The 19,563-nt window shown below is 40.6% G+C and overlaps 1 protein-coding gene across 5 annotated transcripts in view; it reads left to right on the forward strand.

Moving 5' to 3' along the window:
- Positions 1–18,976, forward strand: part of SSX2IP (SSX family member 2 interacting protein) — a 49,848-nt gene extending 30,872 nt beyond the window's left edge. For 3 of the 5 annotated variants that reach the window (XM_072754722.1, XM_026004797.2, XM_026004800.2), the window contains exons 9-14: positions 1,026–1,176; positions 2,996–3,132; positions 3,412–3,585; positions 6,914–7,028; positions 7,307–7,472; positions 18,122–18,976. In XM_072754722.1, coding sequence (XP_072610823.1) covers positions 1,026–1,176; positions 2,996–3,132; positions 3,412–3,585; positions 6,914–7,028; positions 7,307–7,472; positions 18,122–18,296 — 918 coding nt within the window. In that variant the 3' untranslated portion in view covers positions 18,297–18,976. The remainder of the gene's footprint in view (positions 1–1,025; positions 1,177–2,995; positions 3,133–3,411; positions 3,586–6,913; positions 7,029–7,306; positions 7,473–18,121) is intronic. The other 2 variants (XM_026004798.2, XM_072754723.1) reach the window with 1 other exon arrangement.
- Positions 18,977–19,563: the final 587 nt, after the last annotated feature.

The raw sequence follows: 19,563 nt of genomic DNA on the forward strand, positions 1-19,563 counted from the left end.
AAGTAGCTCCAGAGGATTTTCTGGCAAGAACCAGAGTCACAGTGAGCTCTGTGCTGGGCCTTTCTCCAGCCTGCCCCCCACTCCCACCCCCCACCCCAGGAGACCTCTGGCAGCCATTGCTCACCCGGGCCAGTGATACAGCTCTCCCAGCCGAGTCCCCCTCTCATTCCTGCTGCACCTGCCCATGGGAACGGTCTGATCAGCATTCCTTCATCTTTGACCTTTCTCCTTTTCTTCCCATGCAAGATATTTTATTGTTCACGTCAGGGAAATATATCTCTGTCTACTCTCCTGGATGTTAACAACAAATTTAGGACTTTGCAGATTATGCAGATATCATATATATGTATACATATATGTCTGTGATATACATGCAGATATCATATATATGCAGATATGATATCTGCACATATATATAAAATAATATTTATGTAGCTACAGATTATTTTGACATAATGTATTTTAGTACTGCTTCCCTGTGTTCTTTATCTTGCTTTGATTCTAGGTGATCCTATATCAGTGGTTTACAGTATTTTCCCATGTTTTAATGTCTTGGTAAAGTGAAAAGAAAAATAATCTCTAGTTTTATTTTTCAAAATTATATGAGAAAAATAGGATTCACAGTTCCTTTTACTTTGTAGATAACCTCAGTGGTTTATTTATTTAAGCAGCCTCAGATCTCAGCTCTGCCTCTTGGGTGCATGATAGGGGGTCAGTGTGTCTACTTCTCGAAGCATCACTTTTCCCACATTTGAGGATGAGTTAGCCTGTGAGAGCTCTAACACAGCACTGGGCAATAGCAAATAACTCTTCCCCACACAGCTTCAGGACTCTTCACTATCATATTTGGATTCAAATTCATATTTGAAGAGACTTGAGTTGCGGAGTTTGTCTTCAGGTATATATGCATAAGATATGGCACAAATGATTTTGGTATCTCTGATAATCGGTTTGATTAGCACTGCCTGAGTATCTAGAGCCATTTTAAGATACTGGTCTTTCCTTTTCATCTCTCTTGCTTGTAGGTTATCTCTGATGCTGAAGAAGATGCTGGAGAACTGAGTAGAGAGAGTATGTGGGACCTTTCCTGTGAGACTGTGAGAGAGCAGCTGACCAACAGCATCAGAAAACAATGGAGAATTTTGAAAAGTCATGTAGAAAAACTTGATAACCAAGGTAACTTACTACCGCAGTGCGTGCCCAGTGAGTTGTGACACTCTGCTCTTAGTGTCAGTCACTTGGAACGCTGCGTTAGGGGCTCAGACCCTGAAGCACTTGAGCTCAGTTGGGTGTGTGGTTTGATAATCAAGCTTCTGTCTACTTTTAGAGGTGAGGTTTGAACCTCATCGAGAAATACTTTGTCCTCAGAGTGAATCTCTCTCTGAAAAGAGGACACTACGTATCTCCATCTCTTCTGAGTACAGTATGTATTTGAATAAAGTGAAGCAAGTCTCTTAACCAATCTAGAAATTAAGATTTGTTCATTGTGATAGGTGTAAATATGAACTTTTCACTTATTATTCCAAGATATTTGTATACTCCTAGGTTGCTAATTTATTTTTAACTTATTTTCAAAATAATAGATGTTAAATATAAAGTATCAGTTAGGAAGTATATGAAGTAGAATATTCAGGTTTCTGTTTCCTACCCATGACACTTGACAGTTTGGTGCTTGTATTCCTAGATTTTTCTGTAGGCATTTACAAGATTCTTTTTTTTAAGATTTATTCATTTGACAGCACAAGCAAAGGGAACAGCAGGGAGAGGGAGAAGCAGACTCCCCTCAGAGCAGGGAGTCCAACACAGGCTCGATCCCAGGACCCTGAGATCATGACCTGAGCCAAAGGCAGATGCTTATCTGACTGAGCCACCTAGGTACCCACAAAATATTTATTTTAAAATATATAAAAACCTGGCATGCCTGGGTGGCTCAGTCAGTTAAGCGTCTGACTCTTAGTTTCAGCTCAGGTCATGATCTCAGGGTCAGGATCAAGCACCATGTGAGGCTCTGCGCTCAGCATGGAGTTTGCTTGAGCTGCTCTCTCTCTTCCTCTCCCTCAACCCCTCCCCCTGCTCATGCATGCACACTCTCTTGTCTTTCTCAAACTTAAAATTTTTATATATATATTTATTATGTATGTACATATATATACACACACAAAAATTTGAATATTATATATTTTTCTACACTGCTCTTTTCATTTAACGTGTATTAGTGTTAATGGTGTTTAGACACCATTCTCTGTTACTGTAGATAGTAGAGATCTACATTGATGAATAGATTCTTAATTTTTGGTATTTTTTAAAGTTTGCATGCTTTTAAGTCAAGAAAATAAAGATTTCTGCTCAGTAAATAAGTCTGTTGAAAGAAATTTATTCTAAATGTCAAAAGTCACAAAATCACTCAGTTGTCTTCAGTAGTAAAGAGTAATCAGCAAAATTTTGTACCACAATTAATTTACATGAGATTTTATTGATTTCAATCACCATCTATTAGTAAGCAGCAAGTATGTTTGGACTTCCTATTTGTCAAATTTAGTACCAGCGAGCATGATTTGTAGCACTGCATTGATCTTTGAAGAAGTGTCAACAGTAGTTTATAGATTTGTTAATTAATTTTCTCTTCTCTCAATATAGGTTGTCCATTCTTAGGACATAGACTTGGATAAATATGGATTATAAATGTTCATAGTAGAACTATTAGTAAAGGATATCATTTTAGTCCAAAAATAGTACAGATTTGTAGTTGTAGTGAATCCCTCATAATAAGTTGCTTTGCTTTTTAAAATTTTCATAGTACTAAAATACTATAAATTTAGTTGTATTATTACAGCTTATGAGATATTTAAAGGACAGAGGAAATAAGTACCTTTTAGAAAACCTATGAGATTCCAGAATGAAAAATTCTGAGAGCCTTGATTTTTAAATATAATTCAAAAAGCACCGTAAACCAAGTGGTGAGAAACCTATGTCAAATTACTTGGCTTTACGTTAGTTTCAAAGGTACACCTGGAAGGTTTTACTGATGAAGACGTAATCTCACGACAAGACCACGAACAAGAAACTGAAAAACTCGAGTTAGAAATTCAGCAGTGTAAAGAAATGATTAAAACTCAGCAGCAGCTTTTACAGGTAAATGTGAGTTGCCTCTTAAAACTGTTTCCCCATGTGAATGGCCAGGATCTTACCGAGTCCCGTGCTGGATTTGTATTCCTGTGGCTCAGAGGGTCTACCCAGCACTCGGCTGTTTGCTTACTAACAGGTGGGGCTCCCCTGAGAAGCCTCACTTGACTTCCTGCTCATCCATGATTTCTGCCCTTCCCCTGAAGTCTCAGCTCCCCTTGCTTTACTTTTAACTGGGAGTGTTGCGGGGACCTCCTGGAACTTATACTATGTTCTAAAATTTAATAGCAGCAGCTCGCCACGGCATGCGATGATGACACCACGTCCCTGCTGCGAGACTGTTACTTGCTGGAGGAGAAGGAGCGTCTCAAGGAAGAATGGTCCCTGTTTAAAGAGCAAAAAAAGAATTTCGAGAAGGAAAGACGAAGCTTTACAGAAGCAGCTATTCGCCTAGGATTGGAGGTATTTTAAACTGTTGGGCTTTCCTGGCGGGGCTTTTGAAAGTCCTGCGGAGGCCAGCAGAAGGCCTCCAGCTCTGCCTCTCATTGTGTCATCGCTCTTCCGTTTGTTTCCTCGAGCATTGTATCAGGGAGCTTATAATAACACCAGCTGGAAGGGATTGTAAGCACCTGGACTACTTTAGGAGGATGTTATTTTGCCTCTACTGGATTTGGGAATTGAAACTTATTTCTTTAAAAAATTGTAAGCAAAAAAAAAAAAAAAAAATGTAAGTATCCATGATTGTCCCTTTTGGATTGGCTTTCTCCTGGTAAGGCTTCACTTCCTGCAGGAGACCTCTCTGGACATCTGTCATCCCCCGCCCGCTGTCAGTAGGTGCAGCATCAGAAGATGGTGCAAGCAGAGCATGTTTGTGGTTCAGAAAGGGGGAGGGGAGGGTATGGTACAGAAGCTCCCCCTCCCTGCCCTTAAATGTGTGCAGACACCTTGGATGGCTCGCTTTTTCACTTACCTGTGTCTTAACCTACATATTTCCCTTTCAAAACTCATAGAAGGAATGTGTGAATGTGGTTTAAAAAAATAAAAACTCTTACAAAAAGCCACAAGGTGAGAAAATATCACCCATTCTCACCAGTGTCATTCCTCAGAGGTAATCACTAAGTTTGTGATTCTTCCGGGAAGTACCATTTTAACTTTGATGTACTTCAGCGTTTCTGTTGATCCCCCTGCTGTGAAAGAGATGGAATTCAGTGTCCTTTCATTCCTCCCCTCTACACTGTCCCTCATCTGTACATATGACTTATTCATAATCCTTTTTAAAGTAACTTTTTATAAATGGTTTCCTCTGGCTGACTTTTTCTTTTTTACTTATTTTTTTAAAGATTTTATTTATTCATGAGAGACACAGAGAGAGGGGCAGAGACACAGGGAGAGGGAGGAGAAGCAGGCTCCATGCAAGGAGCCTGATTTGGGACTCGATTCCAGGAATCTGGGATCATGTCCTAAGCCAAAGGCAGACACTCAACCCGCTAAGCCACCCAGGCACCCCCCCCCTTTTTTTTTTTTTTTGACTTTAAACAGTATATTCAGTGCTTCCATTTCCTATTCACCTTGGGACAGCATGTTTATACCTGCCATGAAAGATGAAGACCTTCTCGTATATCCCCTTATCTCACTTCTCTTGCCCCTCTAACTTCCCAGTTTCTGTCTGTGCTTTGCTTTTTCATCCTCAAGTGTGATCCTGGAATGTGTAATCCAGGTGTAAGTCCTTTGTCCAAATTTGAGACTTCATAATTGAAAGAGCACTGATAACGTCATGATTTTGTAAATGTTATTCATTCTCTAACCTAGCAATAGGTTTGGCCGCATAGAAAATATTCTACGTTATAAGACTTTGCCTCCTGGAAGAGAACCCTTCATATATCCCCGTGTAGTGAGCACCTCCTCTGACTTTCTTTGTAGCTTTTATGATTTCCTGGATCACATTCAGCTTATATCTCATGTTATCTTCTTTCCTGGGTTCCTTTTTCAATTTACTATATTACCTCTTGAGTAATTCTTATCATAAGTATTGTGTGAGTGAAAAATACTCTGAATTCTAGAATATCCAAAAATATATCCATGTGATTGATTTGGCTGGATGTAGAATTTAGTTTCCAACATTTTCCTTCAAAACTTTGAGTTATTCCATTTCATCTACTGTTTGATTTTGCTGATGAGAAGCCTGATTATTATGTAATGTACATAGAGTACTTTGTGGATATCCTGTGTTGTGTTTTTTCCTCCTGTCCTTTTTTTTTTTTTTTTTTTTTTTGTAGTCTTAAAATTCTGAAATTTTACCAGGGTATATCTAGGTGTAGCTCCTTTCAGCCTCAAGACACTGAATTTCTTCGACTTAGGGATATTTTCTTTATTCTATATTTTTTCCTTCTTTGACTTCTGCATTCTGGAACGCTTTTATTAGACAAGTGACTGGCCTTCTAACTGTATCTATAGATGGACTTTATGTTCTGAATTCAGGGATATTCTCTCGCCTTTTTCTTGTGCATCTCCACCCTGGTATTCAGCAGGGCCAATTTTAACTCTTCACTTCATCCAATGAGTTTTTATTTTAGATTTATCTTTTAAGTTCTCTCCTGTCCTCAGTTTTTGCTTTACTTTGTATAGCACTATATTATTTTACAGATATTCATAAATCTGTGTTAGAATTCTTTTTAAAAGGTCTCATGGGGGGATCCATGGGTGGCTCAGCAGTTTGGTGCCTGCCTTTGGCCCAGGGTGCAATCCTGGAATCCCGGGATCGAGTCCCACGTCGGGCTCCTGGCATGGAGCCTGCTTCTCCCTCTGCCTATGTCTCTGCCTCTCTCTCTCTCTCTCTCTCTGTCTATTATGAGTAAATAAATAAATCTTTAAAAATAAAAAAAATTTTAAGAAAAGGTTTCTTGAGCTGTTATCTGTGGTCAGGTCTCTTTGTCTTGGCCATTTTTCTTTCATGTTCTTAGTTTTCTTCAAATGTCTGGTAATGCGGGATTTTGTATTAGTTTCTAGGAGTGAAAGACTATATTTTATTTAAGTAGCTAACATAGATGTCCTCCACAGCTGTGAAAATCTATCTTATCAATAGCTGACTTTCTTAGAAAACAAAAACAGTTTGCACCAGCTTTTTTTCCTGCCTGGTTCTGGGTCCCTGTCTCCCTCCTGTTCTAAGAGATACTCTGGCTACTTTGTGTACCATTCCCAGCTCTCTGCAGGAGAATCCATCTGCCTCTGGTCACTGGGCCCAGTGGAGCCAGTGGAGGATGGGAAGGAAGCCTGAGAGACCTGAGGAGTGAGGGAGAATTTAGGATCCTCAGCTGTTGGCAAGGAGAAAGTCTGACATGTGCCCCCTTGTGGTTTAGTGGTGGTGGCTGCTCGCTCTGGTAGGCGGTTAGAGGCTGAGAACGATGCCTGGTGAAGTCACAGCTCCTTTTTCTCAAGTGATTGCAATTTGCAGTGGGTATTTTTCTGTTGTTTGTAATTCTATATTTATAATCTGTATGTTCAGGAGTTACGCTAATATGCTGTGTTTTTACATTGCCCATTTGAGTTTACTCAAAACAGGTATGAAAATAGTGATTAGTTGGTTTATTAGGTGAAATGGGTGAATTTTTACTTTTTTAAATATATTTTTAAGTGAAAATTTTCTTAGTTTTCTAGGTTAATTTATTTGACTTACAAAATCTATATGATAGCCAGAAAGCAAACACCAACAGCTACAGGAATTGTGGGAAATGCCAACAATGTGAATGTTGAAATATTGATCAATATGTCTTTGGTTTGCTTGTTATGATAGAGAAAGGCGTTTGAAGAAGAAAGAGCCAGTTGGTTAAAGCAACAGTTTTTAAATATGACTACCTTTGACCACCAGAACTCAGAAAATATGAAACTTTTCAGTGCCTTCTCAGGAAGTGAGTACCTCATTAACCCTTTCATCTGAAAACACATGTTAATAAAATATTGTAAATTGTTAATATAAAACATTTTTAAAACTGGTCCTTAGATGTTTATGGATTGTGCACAAGAGAGGGCAAGATGAACTAGAGTGACAGGCTGGAGTGGACCCCTCCCCCGCCATTAACTTGTTCTGTCTCAGACCTCACTCCCCTGCAGATGATCACCATAGTTAATATCCTCCACTTTGGTACCTCACCACATGGGCTGCCTTTTTTCTTTTTCCTTTCCACAGGTTCTGATCGGGACAGTCTCTCAGTGCACTCGAGGCCACGGCAAAAGAAGCCTCACAGTGTGTCTAACGGGACTCCAGTTTGCACCTCTAAACTTACTAAGTCTCTTCCTGCTTCTCCTTCTACTTCGGACTTTTGCCAGACACGGTCCTGCGCATCTGAGCATAGGTATTGGTCTCTATGTCATCTTTGCACGTGTCTGTACCACTGCTAAAGTTACCTTGCTAAGGGCACGTTGCCATGTCTGCAGTGTTAGCATAGCTTTGCTATTGGAGAGGAATTTAGTGGATTGATCATTCATTCTACAAACATTTACTGGGTGTCCATTATATAAGGATACATGTTAGGTGCTGGGAATATAGTAGCAAACCAGGTAGATCTGGTACCTATCTTCTGGGAGCTGAATCATAGAGTGTTATTCCTTTCATGTCACATCCAAAATACAATTTAAAATAGTCTAATTTACAGGAATCATTCAGTATTTTGAATTCTTTTAATTTTGTTAAATAGAAGGATATTATCTTCACAATCTTTGTACATATTTTAAATTTTCTTTTGCCGTGCCCATTTAACTGGTGTTGAAGGGCAAAGAACTGAGAAATATATCCTCATCGTGATGGTAAAGATCTGTGCCCAGGGCTGACAGGGTCAAAAAAGAGTTGCTCGCACTCCAGGAAACCCATATATTTCTATGAACTGATAAATTTTGGTATTTTCCTCTGTCTCAAGTTGTTAAATCATTTTCTAAGGTATAATACCAGTATTTTACCTCAGAGCCTATTCCAAGATGAATTAACTAGGTACAGAGAACATTCCTAGTGACAGAGGAATAGGAAAGGGCAAAGGGACACCCTGGAAAGTGTGATGGTGATCTTTCTTCTTAACCAAAGTAGGAGCCCCTGGCCTGGGGGGCCTGAGAATTTGGCAGGAGCCCCAGGGAGCAGGATCGGGGTTCTGGCACACTCAGCCTCTGGGAGTGAGAGGCTTGTGTGGACCTAAGTGTTGAAAAAGCCCACTGGCCCTTGGACCAAGAGTTGTTAAATAAATGAATTTCAAGACAAAAATATGAAGCTGATAAAAGACAAGACACTGTATATATTATTGATTTGTAAAAGAATTAGGACACTAAACATTGAGGAGCAAAAAAAGAGCTTGAGGAAGAGTGCTGTAGGCAGGCGTAGGGACCCCCAAGGTGGGACACTGGTGTGTTTGTGGCCAGTGGTGGTAGCAAGCCAGGACCAGAAGGTGAGAGATGATGCTGGAAGGTGGGCAGGGGTCACATCCTCTAAGGCCCTGGGTGAGAAGATGAGGATTAAAAACTTCAAATATATATAAATGTAGAGAGAATAAGGTCGTGATGCCCTTTGTACCCATAATCCAGCTTCAGCAGTTATTGACTCATGACTGTGTTGTATGTTCATCCATAACCCCACTCTGCTGCCCCCGCACATGTGCACTTGATGTGTCGCTTGTAAAGTATTTTAGTCTGTATTTGTAGGCCAGGTATTGTTCTAAGGACACCCAGGAAACACCTTGGAGACATGTAAGCAAAAGAGAAAACAAATCTGTTTCGGAAAAAAACAAAAACAAACAAAACAAAAAACAAAAAAAACCCCAAATCTGTTTCGAAAACATGACTGTTCCGTTTTATGGAAAACAGACTATTGGAGCCAGTGTCCTAAGCCAGGAGATGCAGATAGGTTTCAGTGAAGTTGAGATGAAATGATCGTAGTTTAGACAGGGGTCGTGACATGAAGGGAGACATGACTGGATTTGGAATATATTTTGCAGTTAGAGCCAACAGATTGATTAATGGGTTGAGTATGGGAAGTGAAAGTTTTAATTTACAATCAAAAGATACTGTGAGCTCAGAGTATTTTCTTATATAGAACGTTATTAAACTCCCAAATTTGATCAATCAGAACGATCTATTTAACCCAATTCTAGTCACCATTTTCAAATAGTGCATTCTGTATTTGAGAGAGAACATAGCAGTTGCCTTGATTTTTATGTCCCTACAATTCTTTTTAATCTAATTATTTTTCATTATGAAATATTTGACATAATATTCCTTTTGGACATTACTTTGTGCTTAATAAAGATATGTCCAGCCCTTAGTACCTACATCACAGGATGTTTTGAGGTTTCAGTGATGATACATATAAAGCACTTAAACCAGTACTTGGTCCATTATTAGCCTTCAGTAGCAGACTCTAAAAATAAAAACATATGCTAACATAAATGGATAATAAAAGTGCTTTTCTCCTTCACGTATTCTAAGGGCTACACCAAACATCAGTGGCATAGAAACAGAATTTTGGAGCATAAAGAAACTCCATTGAGCTATTCATGCTCATGGTGACTGGCCTCTGAAGATGAAACATAGAAAAGAGTTGTGTTACTAGTTACCAGGAGAGAAGAGCTGTGCGGAGCTTGACATAGTTCTCAGAATTTTAACTTATTTGGTAAATTTGGACTCCTTGCTCCTAAAGCACCTTGAATCTGGGTTTGTAATAAGATTATAGCAGAACAAATGGGCATATATGTAGCTAATTTTTTTTTTAAGATTTTTATTTATTTATTCATGAGAGACACAGAGAGAGAGGGGCAGAGACACAGGCAGAGGGAGAAGCAGGCGCCATGCAGGGAACCTGACATGGGACTCCATCCCAGGACCCCAGGACCACACCCTGGGCTAAACCACTGAGCCACCTGGGCTGCCCATGTAGCTAATTTCTACAGCGACACCTTCAATGTACCTTCACTGTAGAATGGAATTTTACACAAAGGCTGTGCCTGGAATCCAAAGTAATTTGGTACGAAATCAGAGAGAATTTAGTTGATCATTGACCTCATCTCGTCTGAGATGGCAGGGTTTCTGAGGGCTGAATTAATAAGCAAATTCCTTTTTTAGGTATTGGCAAATAAGCATAAGTAAAAATTTTTAATTGTTTCAGGTTTCAATTTTCAGAATTAAAGCCACTTGATTTTTTTTTAAGATTGCCACCTTGAGGGATCCCTGGGTGGCTCAGCGGTTTGGCGCCTGCCTTTGGCTCAGGGTGCGATCCTGGAGACCCGGGATCGAATCCCACATCGGGCTCCCTGCATGGAGCCTGCTTCTCCCTCTGCCTGTGTCTCTGCCTCTCTCTCTCTCTCTCTCTCTCTGTGACTCTCGTAAATAATAATAAAAAAAAAATTAAAAAAAAAAAAAGATTGCCACCTTGAGGTTGAGTTAGTAAACAAACCAGTCACAGAAAATGCACATTTAGGGGGGGAAATGTACATTTGTGAGAAAAAAAAAAAAACTATATAAGATATTTAGTAGATAAAAATGTATCATTTGTTTACTTAGATTTGAAAGTAATCATTTAACCAGATTTTTTAAAGATTATATTTATTTGAGAGAGAGTGAGCAAGCATGAAGGGGTGGCGTGCAGAGGGAAAAGGAGAAGCAGACTCCCCATTGAGCAGGGAGCCTGACACAGGACTCGATCCCAGGACCCTGAGATCATGATCTGAGCCAAAGGCACACGCTTAACCATCTGAGCCACCCAGGTGCCCCAGATTTTTTTGTTTTGAGGCTGGTGGCAGAGCATACCTCCCAGATTGTGTCATTAAAGAGTAGCAGCTGTGTCTGGGTTCAGACACTAAGATTGTTGCTCCCTCACACAATTAATTGAGCATTGGTGTAAGTGCTTAATGTGTGTTTTTTGTTTTTTTTTAAATAAATTAATTTTTATTGGTGTTCAATTTACCAACATACAGAAAAACACCCAGTGCTCATCCCGTCAAGTGTCCCCCTCAGTGCCTGTCACCCATTCCCCCCCACCCCCCCTCCTCCCCTTCCACCACCCCTAGTTCATTTCCCAGAGTTAGGAGTCTTTATGTTCTGTCTCCCTTCCTGATATTTCCCACACATTTCTTCTCCCTTCCCTTATATTCCCTTTCACTATTATTTATATTCCCCAAATGAATGAGAACATACACTGTTTGTCCTTCTCCGATTGACTTACTTCACTCAGCATAATACCCTCCAGTTCCATCCACATCGAAGCAAATGGTGGGTATTTGTCGTTTCTAATGGCTGAGTAATATTCCATTGTATACATAGACCACATCTTCTTTATCCATTCATCTTTCGATGGACACCGAGGCTCCTTCCACAGTTTGGCTATTGTGGACATTGCTGCTAGAAACATCGGGGTGCAGGTGTCCCGGCGTTTCATTGCATCTGAGTCTTTGGGGTAAATCCCCAACAGTGCAACTGCTGGGTCGTAGGGCAGGTCTATTTTTAACTCTTTGAGGAACCTCCACACAGTTTTCCAGAGTGGCTGCACCAGTTCACATTCCCACCAACAGTGTAAGAGGGTTCCCTTTTCTCCGCATCCTCTCCAACATTTGTTGTTTCCTGCCTTGTTAATTTTCCCCATTCTCACTGGAGTGAGGTGGTATCTCATTGTGGTTTTGATTTGTATTTCCCTGATGGCAAGTGATGCAGAGCATTTTCTCATGTGCATGTTGGCCATGTCCATGTCTTCCTCTGTGAGATTTCTCTTCATGTCTTTTGCCCATTTCATGATTGGACTGTTTGTTTCTTTGCTGTTGACTTTAATAAGTTCTTTATAGATTTTGGAAACTAGCCCTTTATCTGATATGTCATTTGCAAATATCTTCTCCCATTCTGTAGGTTGTCTTTTAGTTTTGTTGACTGTATCCTTTGCTGTGCAAAAGCTTCTTATCTTGATGAAGTCCCAATAGTTCATTTTTGCTTTTGTTTCTTTTGCCTTTGTGGATGTATCTTGCAATAAATTACTGTGGCCGAGTTCAAAAAGGGTGTTGCCTGTGTTCTCCTCTAGGATTTTGATGGAATCTTGTCTCACATTTAGATCTTTCATCCATTTTGAGTTTATCTTTGTGTATGGTGAAAGAGAGTGGTCCAGTTTCATTCTTCTGCATGTGGATGTCCAATTTTCCCAGCACCATTTATTGAAGAGACTGTCTTTCTTCCAATGGATAGTCTTTCCTCCTTTATCGAATATTAGTTGACCATAAAGTTCAGGGTCCACTTCTGGGTTCTCTATTCTGTTCCATTGATCTATGTGTCTGTTTTTGTGCCAGTACCACACTGTCTTGATGACCACAGCTTTGTAGTACAATCTGAAATCTGGCATTGTGATGCCCCCAGCTATGGTTTTCTTTTTTAAAATTCCCCTGGCTATTCGGGGTCTTTTCTGATTCCACACAAATCTTAAAATAATTTGTTCTAACTCTCTGAAGAAAGTCCATGGTATTTTGATAGGGATTGCATTAAACGTGTAAATTGCCCTGGGTAACATTGACATTTTTCACAATATTAATTCTGCTAATCCATGAGCATGGAATATTTTTCCATCTCTTTGTGTCTTCCTCAATTTCTTTCAGAAGTGTTCTATAGTTTTTAGGGTATAGATCCTTTACCTCTTTGGTTAGGTTTATTCCTAGGTATCTTATGCTTTTGGGTGCAATTGTAAATGGGATTGACTCCTTAATTTCTCTTTCTTCAGTCTCATTGTTAGTGTATAGAAATGCCATTGATTTCTGAGCATTGATTTTGTATCCTGCCACGCTACCAAATTGCTGTATGAGTTCTAGCAATCTTGGGGTGGAGGCTTTTGGGTTTTCTATGTAGAGTATCATGTCATCGGCGAAGAGGGAGAGTTTGACTTCTTCTTTGCCAATTTGAATGCCTTTAATGTCTTTTTGTTGTCTGATTGCTGAGGCGAGGACTTCCAGAACTATGTTGAATAGCAGTGATGAGAGTGGACATCCCTGTCTTGTTCCTGATCTTAGGGGAAAGGCTCCCAGTGCTTCCCCATTGAGAATGATATTTGCTGTGGGCTTTTCGTAGATGGCTTTTAAGATGTCGAGGAAAGTTCCCTCTATCCCAACACTCTGAAGAGTTTTGATCAAGAATGGATGCTGTATTTTGTCAAATGCTTTCTCTGCATCTAATGAGAGGATCATATGGTTCTTGGTTTTTCTCTTGCTGATATGATGAATCACATTGATTGTTTTACGAGTGTTGAACCAGCTTTGTGTCCCGGGGATAAATCCTACTTGGTCATGGTGAATAATTTTCTTAATGTGTTGTTGGATCCTATTGGCTAGTATCTGGTTGAGAATTTTTGCATCCATGTTCATCAGGGATATTGGTCTGTAATTCTTCTTTTTGGTGGGGTCTTTGTCTGGTTTCGGAATTAAGGTGATGCTGGCCTCATAGAACAAATTTGGAAGTACTCCATCTCTTTCTATCTTTCCAAACAGCTTTAGTAGAATAGGTATGATTTCTTCTTTAAACGTTTGATAGAATTCCCCTGGGAAGCCATCTGGCCCTGGACTCTTGTGTCTTGGGAGGTTTTTGATGACTGCTTCAATTTCCTCCCTGGTTATTGGCCTGTTCAGGTTTTCTATTGCTTCCTGCTCCAGTTTTGGTAGTTTGTGGCTTTCCAGGAATGCGTCCATTTCTTCTAGATTTCCTAATTTATTGGCGTATAGCTGTTCATAATATGTTTTTAAGATCGTTTGTATTTCCTTGGTGTTGGTAGTGATCTCTCCTTTCTCATTCATGATTTTATTAATTTGAGTCTTCTCTCTCTTCTTTTTGATAAGGTTGGCTAATGGTTTATCTATCTTATTAATTCTTTCAAAGAACCAACTCCTGGTTCTGTTGATCTGTTCCACAGTTCTTTTGGTCTCGATTTCATTTAGTTCTGCTTGAATTTTAATTAACTCTCTTCTTCTGCTGGGGGTGGGGTCCATTTGCTGCTTTTTCTCTAGCTCCTTTATGTGTAAGGTGAGCTTTTGAATTTGAGTTCTTTCCAGTTTTTGAATGGATGCTTGTATTGCGATGTATTTCCCCCTCAGGACTGCTTTTGCTGCATCCCAAAGATTTTGAACAGTTGTATCTTCATTCTCATTAGTTTCCATGAATCTTTTCAATTCTTCCTTAATTTCCTGGTTGACCTTTTCATTTATTAGCAGGATGGTCCTTAACCTCCACGTGCTTGTGGTCCTTCCAAACTTCTTGTTGTGATTAAGTTCTAATTTCAAGGCATTATGGTCTGAGAATATACAGGGGACTATCCCGATCTTTTGGTAACGGTTCAGACCCAATTTGTGGCCCAGTATGTGGTCTATTCTGGAGAAAGTTCCATGTGCACTTGAGAAGAATGTGTATTCAGTTGAGTTTGGATGTAAAGTTCTGTAGATATCTGTGAAATCCATCTGGTCCAGTGTATCATTTAAAGCTCTCGTTTCTTTGGAGATGTTGTGCTTAGAAGACCTATCAAGGGTAGAAAGAGCTAGATTGAAGTCACCAAGTATAAGTGTATTATTATCAAAGTATTTCTTCAGTTTGGTTATTAATTGGTTTAAATATTTGGCAGCTCCCACATTCGGGGCATATATATTGAGGATTGTTAAGTCCTCTTGTTGGATAGATCCTTTGAGTGTGAGATAGTGTCCCTCTTCATCTCTCACTATAGTCTTCGGGGTAAATTTTAATTTATCTGATATGAGGATGGCTACCCCTGCTTTCTTTTGAGGACCATTTGAATGGTAAATGGTTCTCCAACCTTTTCTTTTCAGGTTGTAGGTGTCCTTCTGTCTAAAATGAGTCTCTTGTAGACAGCAAATAGATGGGTCCTGCTTTTTTATCCAGTCTGAAACCCTGCGCCTTTTGATGGGGTCATTAAGCCCGTTCACATTCAGAGTTACTATTGACAGATACGAGTTTAGTGTCACCATGATATCTATTCAGTCCTTGTTTTTGTGGATTGTTCCACTGAACTTCTTCTTAAAGGGGAATTTTAAGAGTTCCCCCTTAAAATTTCTTGCAGAACTGGTTTGGAGGTCACATATTCTTTCAGTTCCTGCCTGTCTTGGAAGCTCTTTATCTCTCCTTCCATTTTGAATGAAAGCCTTGCTGGATAAAGTATTCTTGGTTGCATGTTCTTCTCATTTAGGACCCTGAATATATCCTGCCAGCCCTTTCTGGCTTGCCAGGTCTTTGTGGAGAGGTCTGCTGTTACCCTAATATTCCTCCCCATAAAAGTCAGGGACTTTTTTTCTCTTGCTGCTTTAAGGATCTTCTCTTTATCTTTGGAATTTGCAAGCTTCACAATTAAATGTCGAGGTGTTGAACGGTTTTTATTGAATTTAGGGGGGGGATCTCTCTATTTCCTGGATCTGAATGCCTGTTTCCCTTCCCAGATTAGGAAAGTTTTCAGCTAGGATTTGTTCAAATACATATTCTGGCCCTCTGTCCCTTTCGGCGCCCTCGGGAACCCCAATTAAACGTAGGTTTTTCTTCCTCAGGCTGTCGTTAATTTCCCTTAATCTGTCTTCATGGTCTCTTAATTGTCTGTCTCTTTTTTCCTCAGTTTCCCTCTTTGCCATCAACTTGTCTTCTATGTCACTCACTCGTTCTTCCACCTCTTTAAGCCTCGTCATTAGGACTTCTAGCTTGGATTGCATCTCATTTAATTGATTTTTAATTTCTGCCTGATTGGATCTAAATTCTGCAGTCATGAAGTCTCTTGAGTCCTTTATGGTTTTTTCTAGAGCCACCAGTAGCTGTATAATAGTGCTTCTGAATTGGCTTTCTGACATTGAATTGTAATCCAGATTTTGTAACTCTGTGGGAGAGAGGACTGTTTCTGAATCTTTTTTTTTTGAGGTGAGGTTTTCCTTCTAGTCATTTTGCTCAGTGCAGAGTGGCCAGAAACAAGTTGTATTGGGAAAAGGAGGAAAAGAGAGGGAAGGAAAGAAAAGAGAAAAAGAAAAAAGAGAAAGAAGAAAAAGGAAAAAAGAGAAGAAAAAGAGAAAGAAAAAGAAAGGTGAAAAAAAAAGAGGGGGGAATTCAATCAGAAATCAAAAGAAGCAATCAGAAATCAAAAAGAAAGAGAAAAACAAAACAAAACAAAAACAAAAAACACATGGGAGTATCTTCTGATTCTGTATACTTTGAAATCAAAAGAAGCAATCAGAAATCAAGAAAAAAAAAACACAAAACAAAACAAAAAAAAAAAAACAAAAAACACGTGTGAGTATCTTCTGATATCTTTGAATCAGAAATCAAAAAGAAAGAAAGAAAAAAAAACCCACAAAACAAAACACGGGGGCGTATCCTCTGATTCTGTATACTTTAAGTCCCTTGACCTCCCCTGGAAACTGGTCCGTGTCGCTGGTCTTCTGGGGAGGGGCCTGCTGTGCTGATTCTCAGGTGTTAGCACTTGGGGGAGCTGCTCTGCCCCTGCCTGGTGCAGGGCTCAGTGGGGGGTGTTTACCCCGTGAGGCCCCAGGAGGAAGCCACAGTGGCGGGGGCAGCTCTGGGACCCTGGATTCGGCCCGCCGCAGTAGCTCCGGGGCTCTCCGTCTGCAGGGCCTGGGGGCTCCCGGGCGGGGCCGCTGATCTGCTCAGCTCGGGGCAGGAGCGTCCTTGCTGTCCTGGGCCCTCCCGGTCGGTCTCTGCCTGTCCCGGGGGAGGCCGGATCCTGGGCTGTGTCCCGGCGCCCTGTGCTCCGGAGCCTGCGCTGTTGGATTCGCGCTCCCGCCCCCAGCCCCCTCCGCGGAGCCGCCGCCCGAGCCCCTCCGAGCTGTTCCCTGGAGCTGCGCCGCCCCCTCCGCGCGGAGCTTCTTCCTCCGCCCGAGCCGCCGCCGCTGAGCTGTTCCCGGAGCCGCGCAGCCCCCTCCGCGGAGCCGCCGCCCGAGCCCCTCCGAGCTGCTCCGGGTCCCGCCGAGCGCTGCAGCCCTTAGGGAGCTCGGGGCATCTCCCGGGGCGCAGGTGCCTGTTACTGTCCCAGGGAGCCCGAGGGCATCCCCGCCCTCCCGGGTCCTGCTCTAACTCCCTGCGAGCTCCTTTCCACCCGGGAAGGTTGGTGCAGCTCCTGCTTCTCCGGGACGGGGCTCTCCTGTCCTGGGGAACACTTGCCCCGGCCTCAGCCCGGCTCCTCGGGGCCCCTCCCCCTTGGAGGCCTTTTGTTTCTTTCTTTATTTTTCCCCGTCTTCCTACCTTGATAGAAGCGCGAACTCTTCTCCCTGTAGCGTTCCAGCTGTTCTCTCTTTAAATCTCAGGCCGAATTCGTAGATTTTCAGGATGATTTGAAGGTTATCTATAGGTAATTTGGTGGGGACAGGTGATTTGGGGACCCTACTCTTCCGCCGTCTTGCGTCTCCTTGCCCGCTTAATGTGTGTTAACTCAGTTCCACCCAACCCTATGAGAGAGATACTATTATTTCCGTTTTACAACTGAGGAGGCTGAAGTACAGTGACATAGTGAGCTGAGCAGGTCCAGCTGGGATGAGCCTAAACCATCACTGGCTCAGAACCTGGACTCTTTAATGCTTTTGCAGGCGCTCATTAAATAGCTGTGTGGGTGAATGGCTGCGTAGAGGAAAGCATGCATGAACAAATGGACGTGTAAAGAAGAAAACAGTAAAGACATTATAAAATAGTGGCAGGAAGATGGGAACATGGGGAGACACAAGCTTTCCAAGCCCTCGTGTTCTGTATCTGACAGGCTTCAGTTGGGCAGAGAGCTTCAGAATAGCCCAAAGAGATAAATAAGTAGATGGGTAAACAGATAACTAGGTGGATAGATATGATAAAAGTGATAAATTAGGCCGTTTTGAAATACTTACTTTGTTCCTAATCAGTGTGTCCTCAAAAAATTTTACTTAGCATAGGGCAAGGGAACAATTCAAATAAGATATTGAGGCAGAACTTAAGTATAAAAGGAGGAGATGATGATAAAGATCGATCTTTCTCTTCCCTGCAGTTCCATCAATGTACTGAATATAACTCCTGAAGAAACTAAACCAAATCAGGTCGGCAGAGAAGGTACAAATCAGAAATGGAGCACGGCATCAAGACCTGGATCACAGGAAGGGTGCTACAGTGGATGCTCCTTGACCTACACAAACTCCCATGTAGAAAAAGATGACTTACCTTAGACGTGTGGACTGGAATTGTTTTCATTAACACGTTCATCAGATTTCACATCTAAGTTGAAACAGGGTGTGTCATAAAGCCAATCATCTCTAATAATTTAAGATGGTCTGAGTTGTTTGTTTGGACTTTTCCTCCCCCAAAGAGCTAAAATGTTAAATCTATTAAAAAGGATATAAAAGCTTTGGATATGTATTTTTAGTAACAGAAGCATCTGGTTCTGTGAATAAAGGAATGTATATGTTTGGATGGAAACAGAAGCACTAGAATGAGTTTCCTCTTATAGGTATTAAAAATAGCACTTTTAGGAAACTGATTATTGTAAATGTTTAATTTTGTCTCATATATAGTTGGCATTGAAAGTTTAGCCTTTACTTGAATGTATACTGTAGATTTTTAACAAAGCAAGTTCTATATTTATTATGTTTAGTGTGATTTGAAATTTCCTCTTTCATATGTTTTAAATAAAGTGAAATTTATGTATGTTTTGTACATAGATATACATGATTATGTTAAGAGGCTTTAAGATTTAAAAATTTTACACGTCCATAATTATAGTATTTCATGCCAATAAAATTTTTTAGTGGTATTCTGTTTACAGATGTATTAGAGCCATTACCACATTATGTTTAAGAATTTTTTGAATGCATCTGAGCAATAAATACTCAAAAGATGTTCCATGAAACTGACTTCTTTAGATGATTATCACTACTGACATTGCATTTTTGAGATTTCTACAGCAGTAGACTTATGTATGTAGGCTATCACAATTTTTCAAAGGACTTTTGATGATAGGGTAGTAGAGGTAAGATAACAAAAGTACCTTTGAATAAAACTAAGAATATTGGTTTAAGATATTTGGGATGATAAAAGATATTTAAGATAGCTGAGTGGTGATATTTTCTTTACTAGACCGATACCACAACATCTCTACCAGCTTGGGCTTGGTATAGTTGCCAATAATTTTGTAACAATTTTCCAGTGGGGTGTTTGCGATTAATGATAAAGAAATCTGACAAAGTGTAAAAAGCATCAGATGTTATCCAAATATTCTCCTAGACAAACTCGTGTCATCTCGGTTTCAGACCCAATGGCATGTTTCTTCATGTTGTTTTTGATGATGATAAATGTAGGCCCAGGTTCTTGCCCAGAACTACCAGAAAACTTGAGTGCCTGCCCATTCGTACATAGATGCCAATACCGATCAGCCCAGCTAGATCCGTATAGCTTATCTCTCTCCCCTTTCTCGATACGTCCACCACTTACCTACCC

The sequence above is a fragment of the Vulpes vulpes genome, chromosome 3 (assembly GCF_048418805.1).
Source record: "Vulpes vulpes isolate BD-2025 chromosome 3, VulVul3, whole genome shotgun sequence".
Lineage (NCBI taxonomy): Eukaryota > Metazoa > Chordata > Mammalia > Carnivora > Canidae > Vulpes > Vulpes vulpes.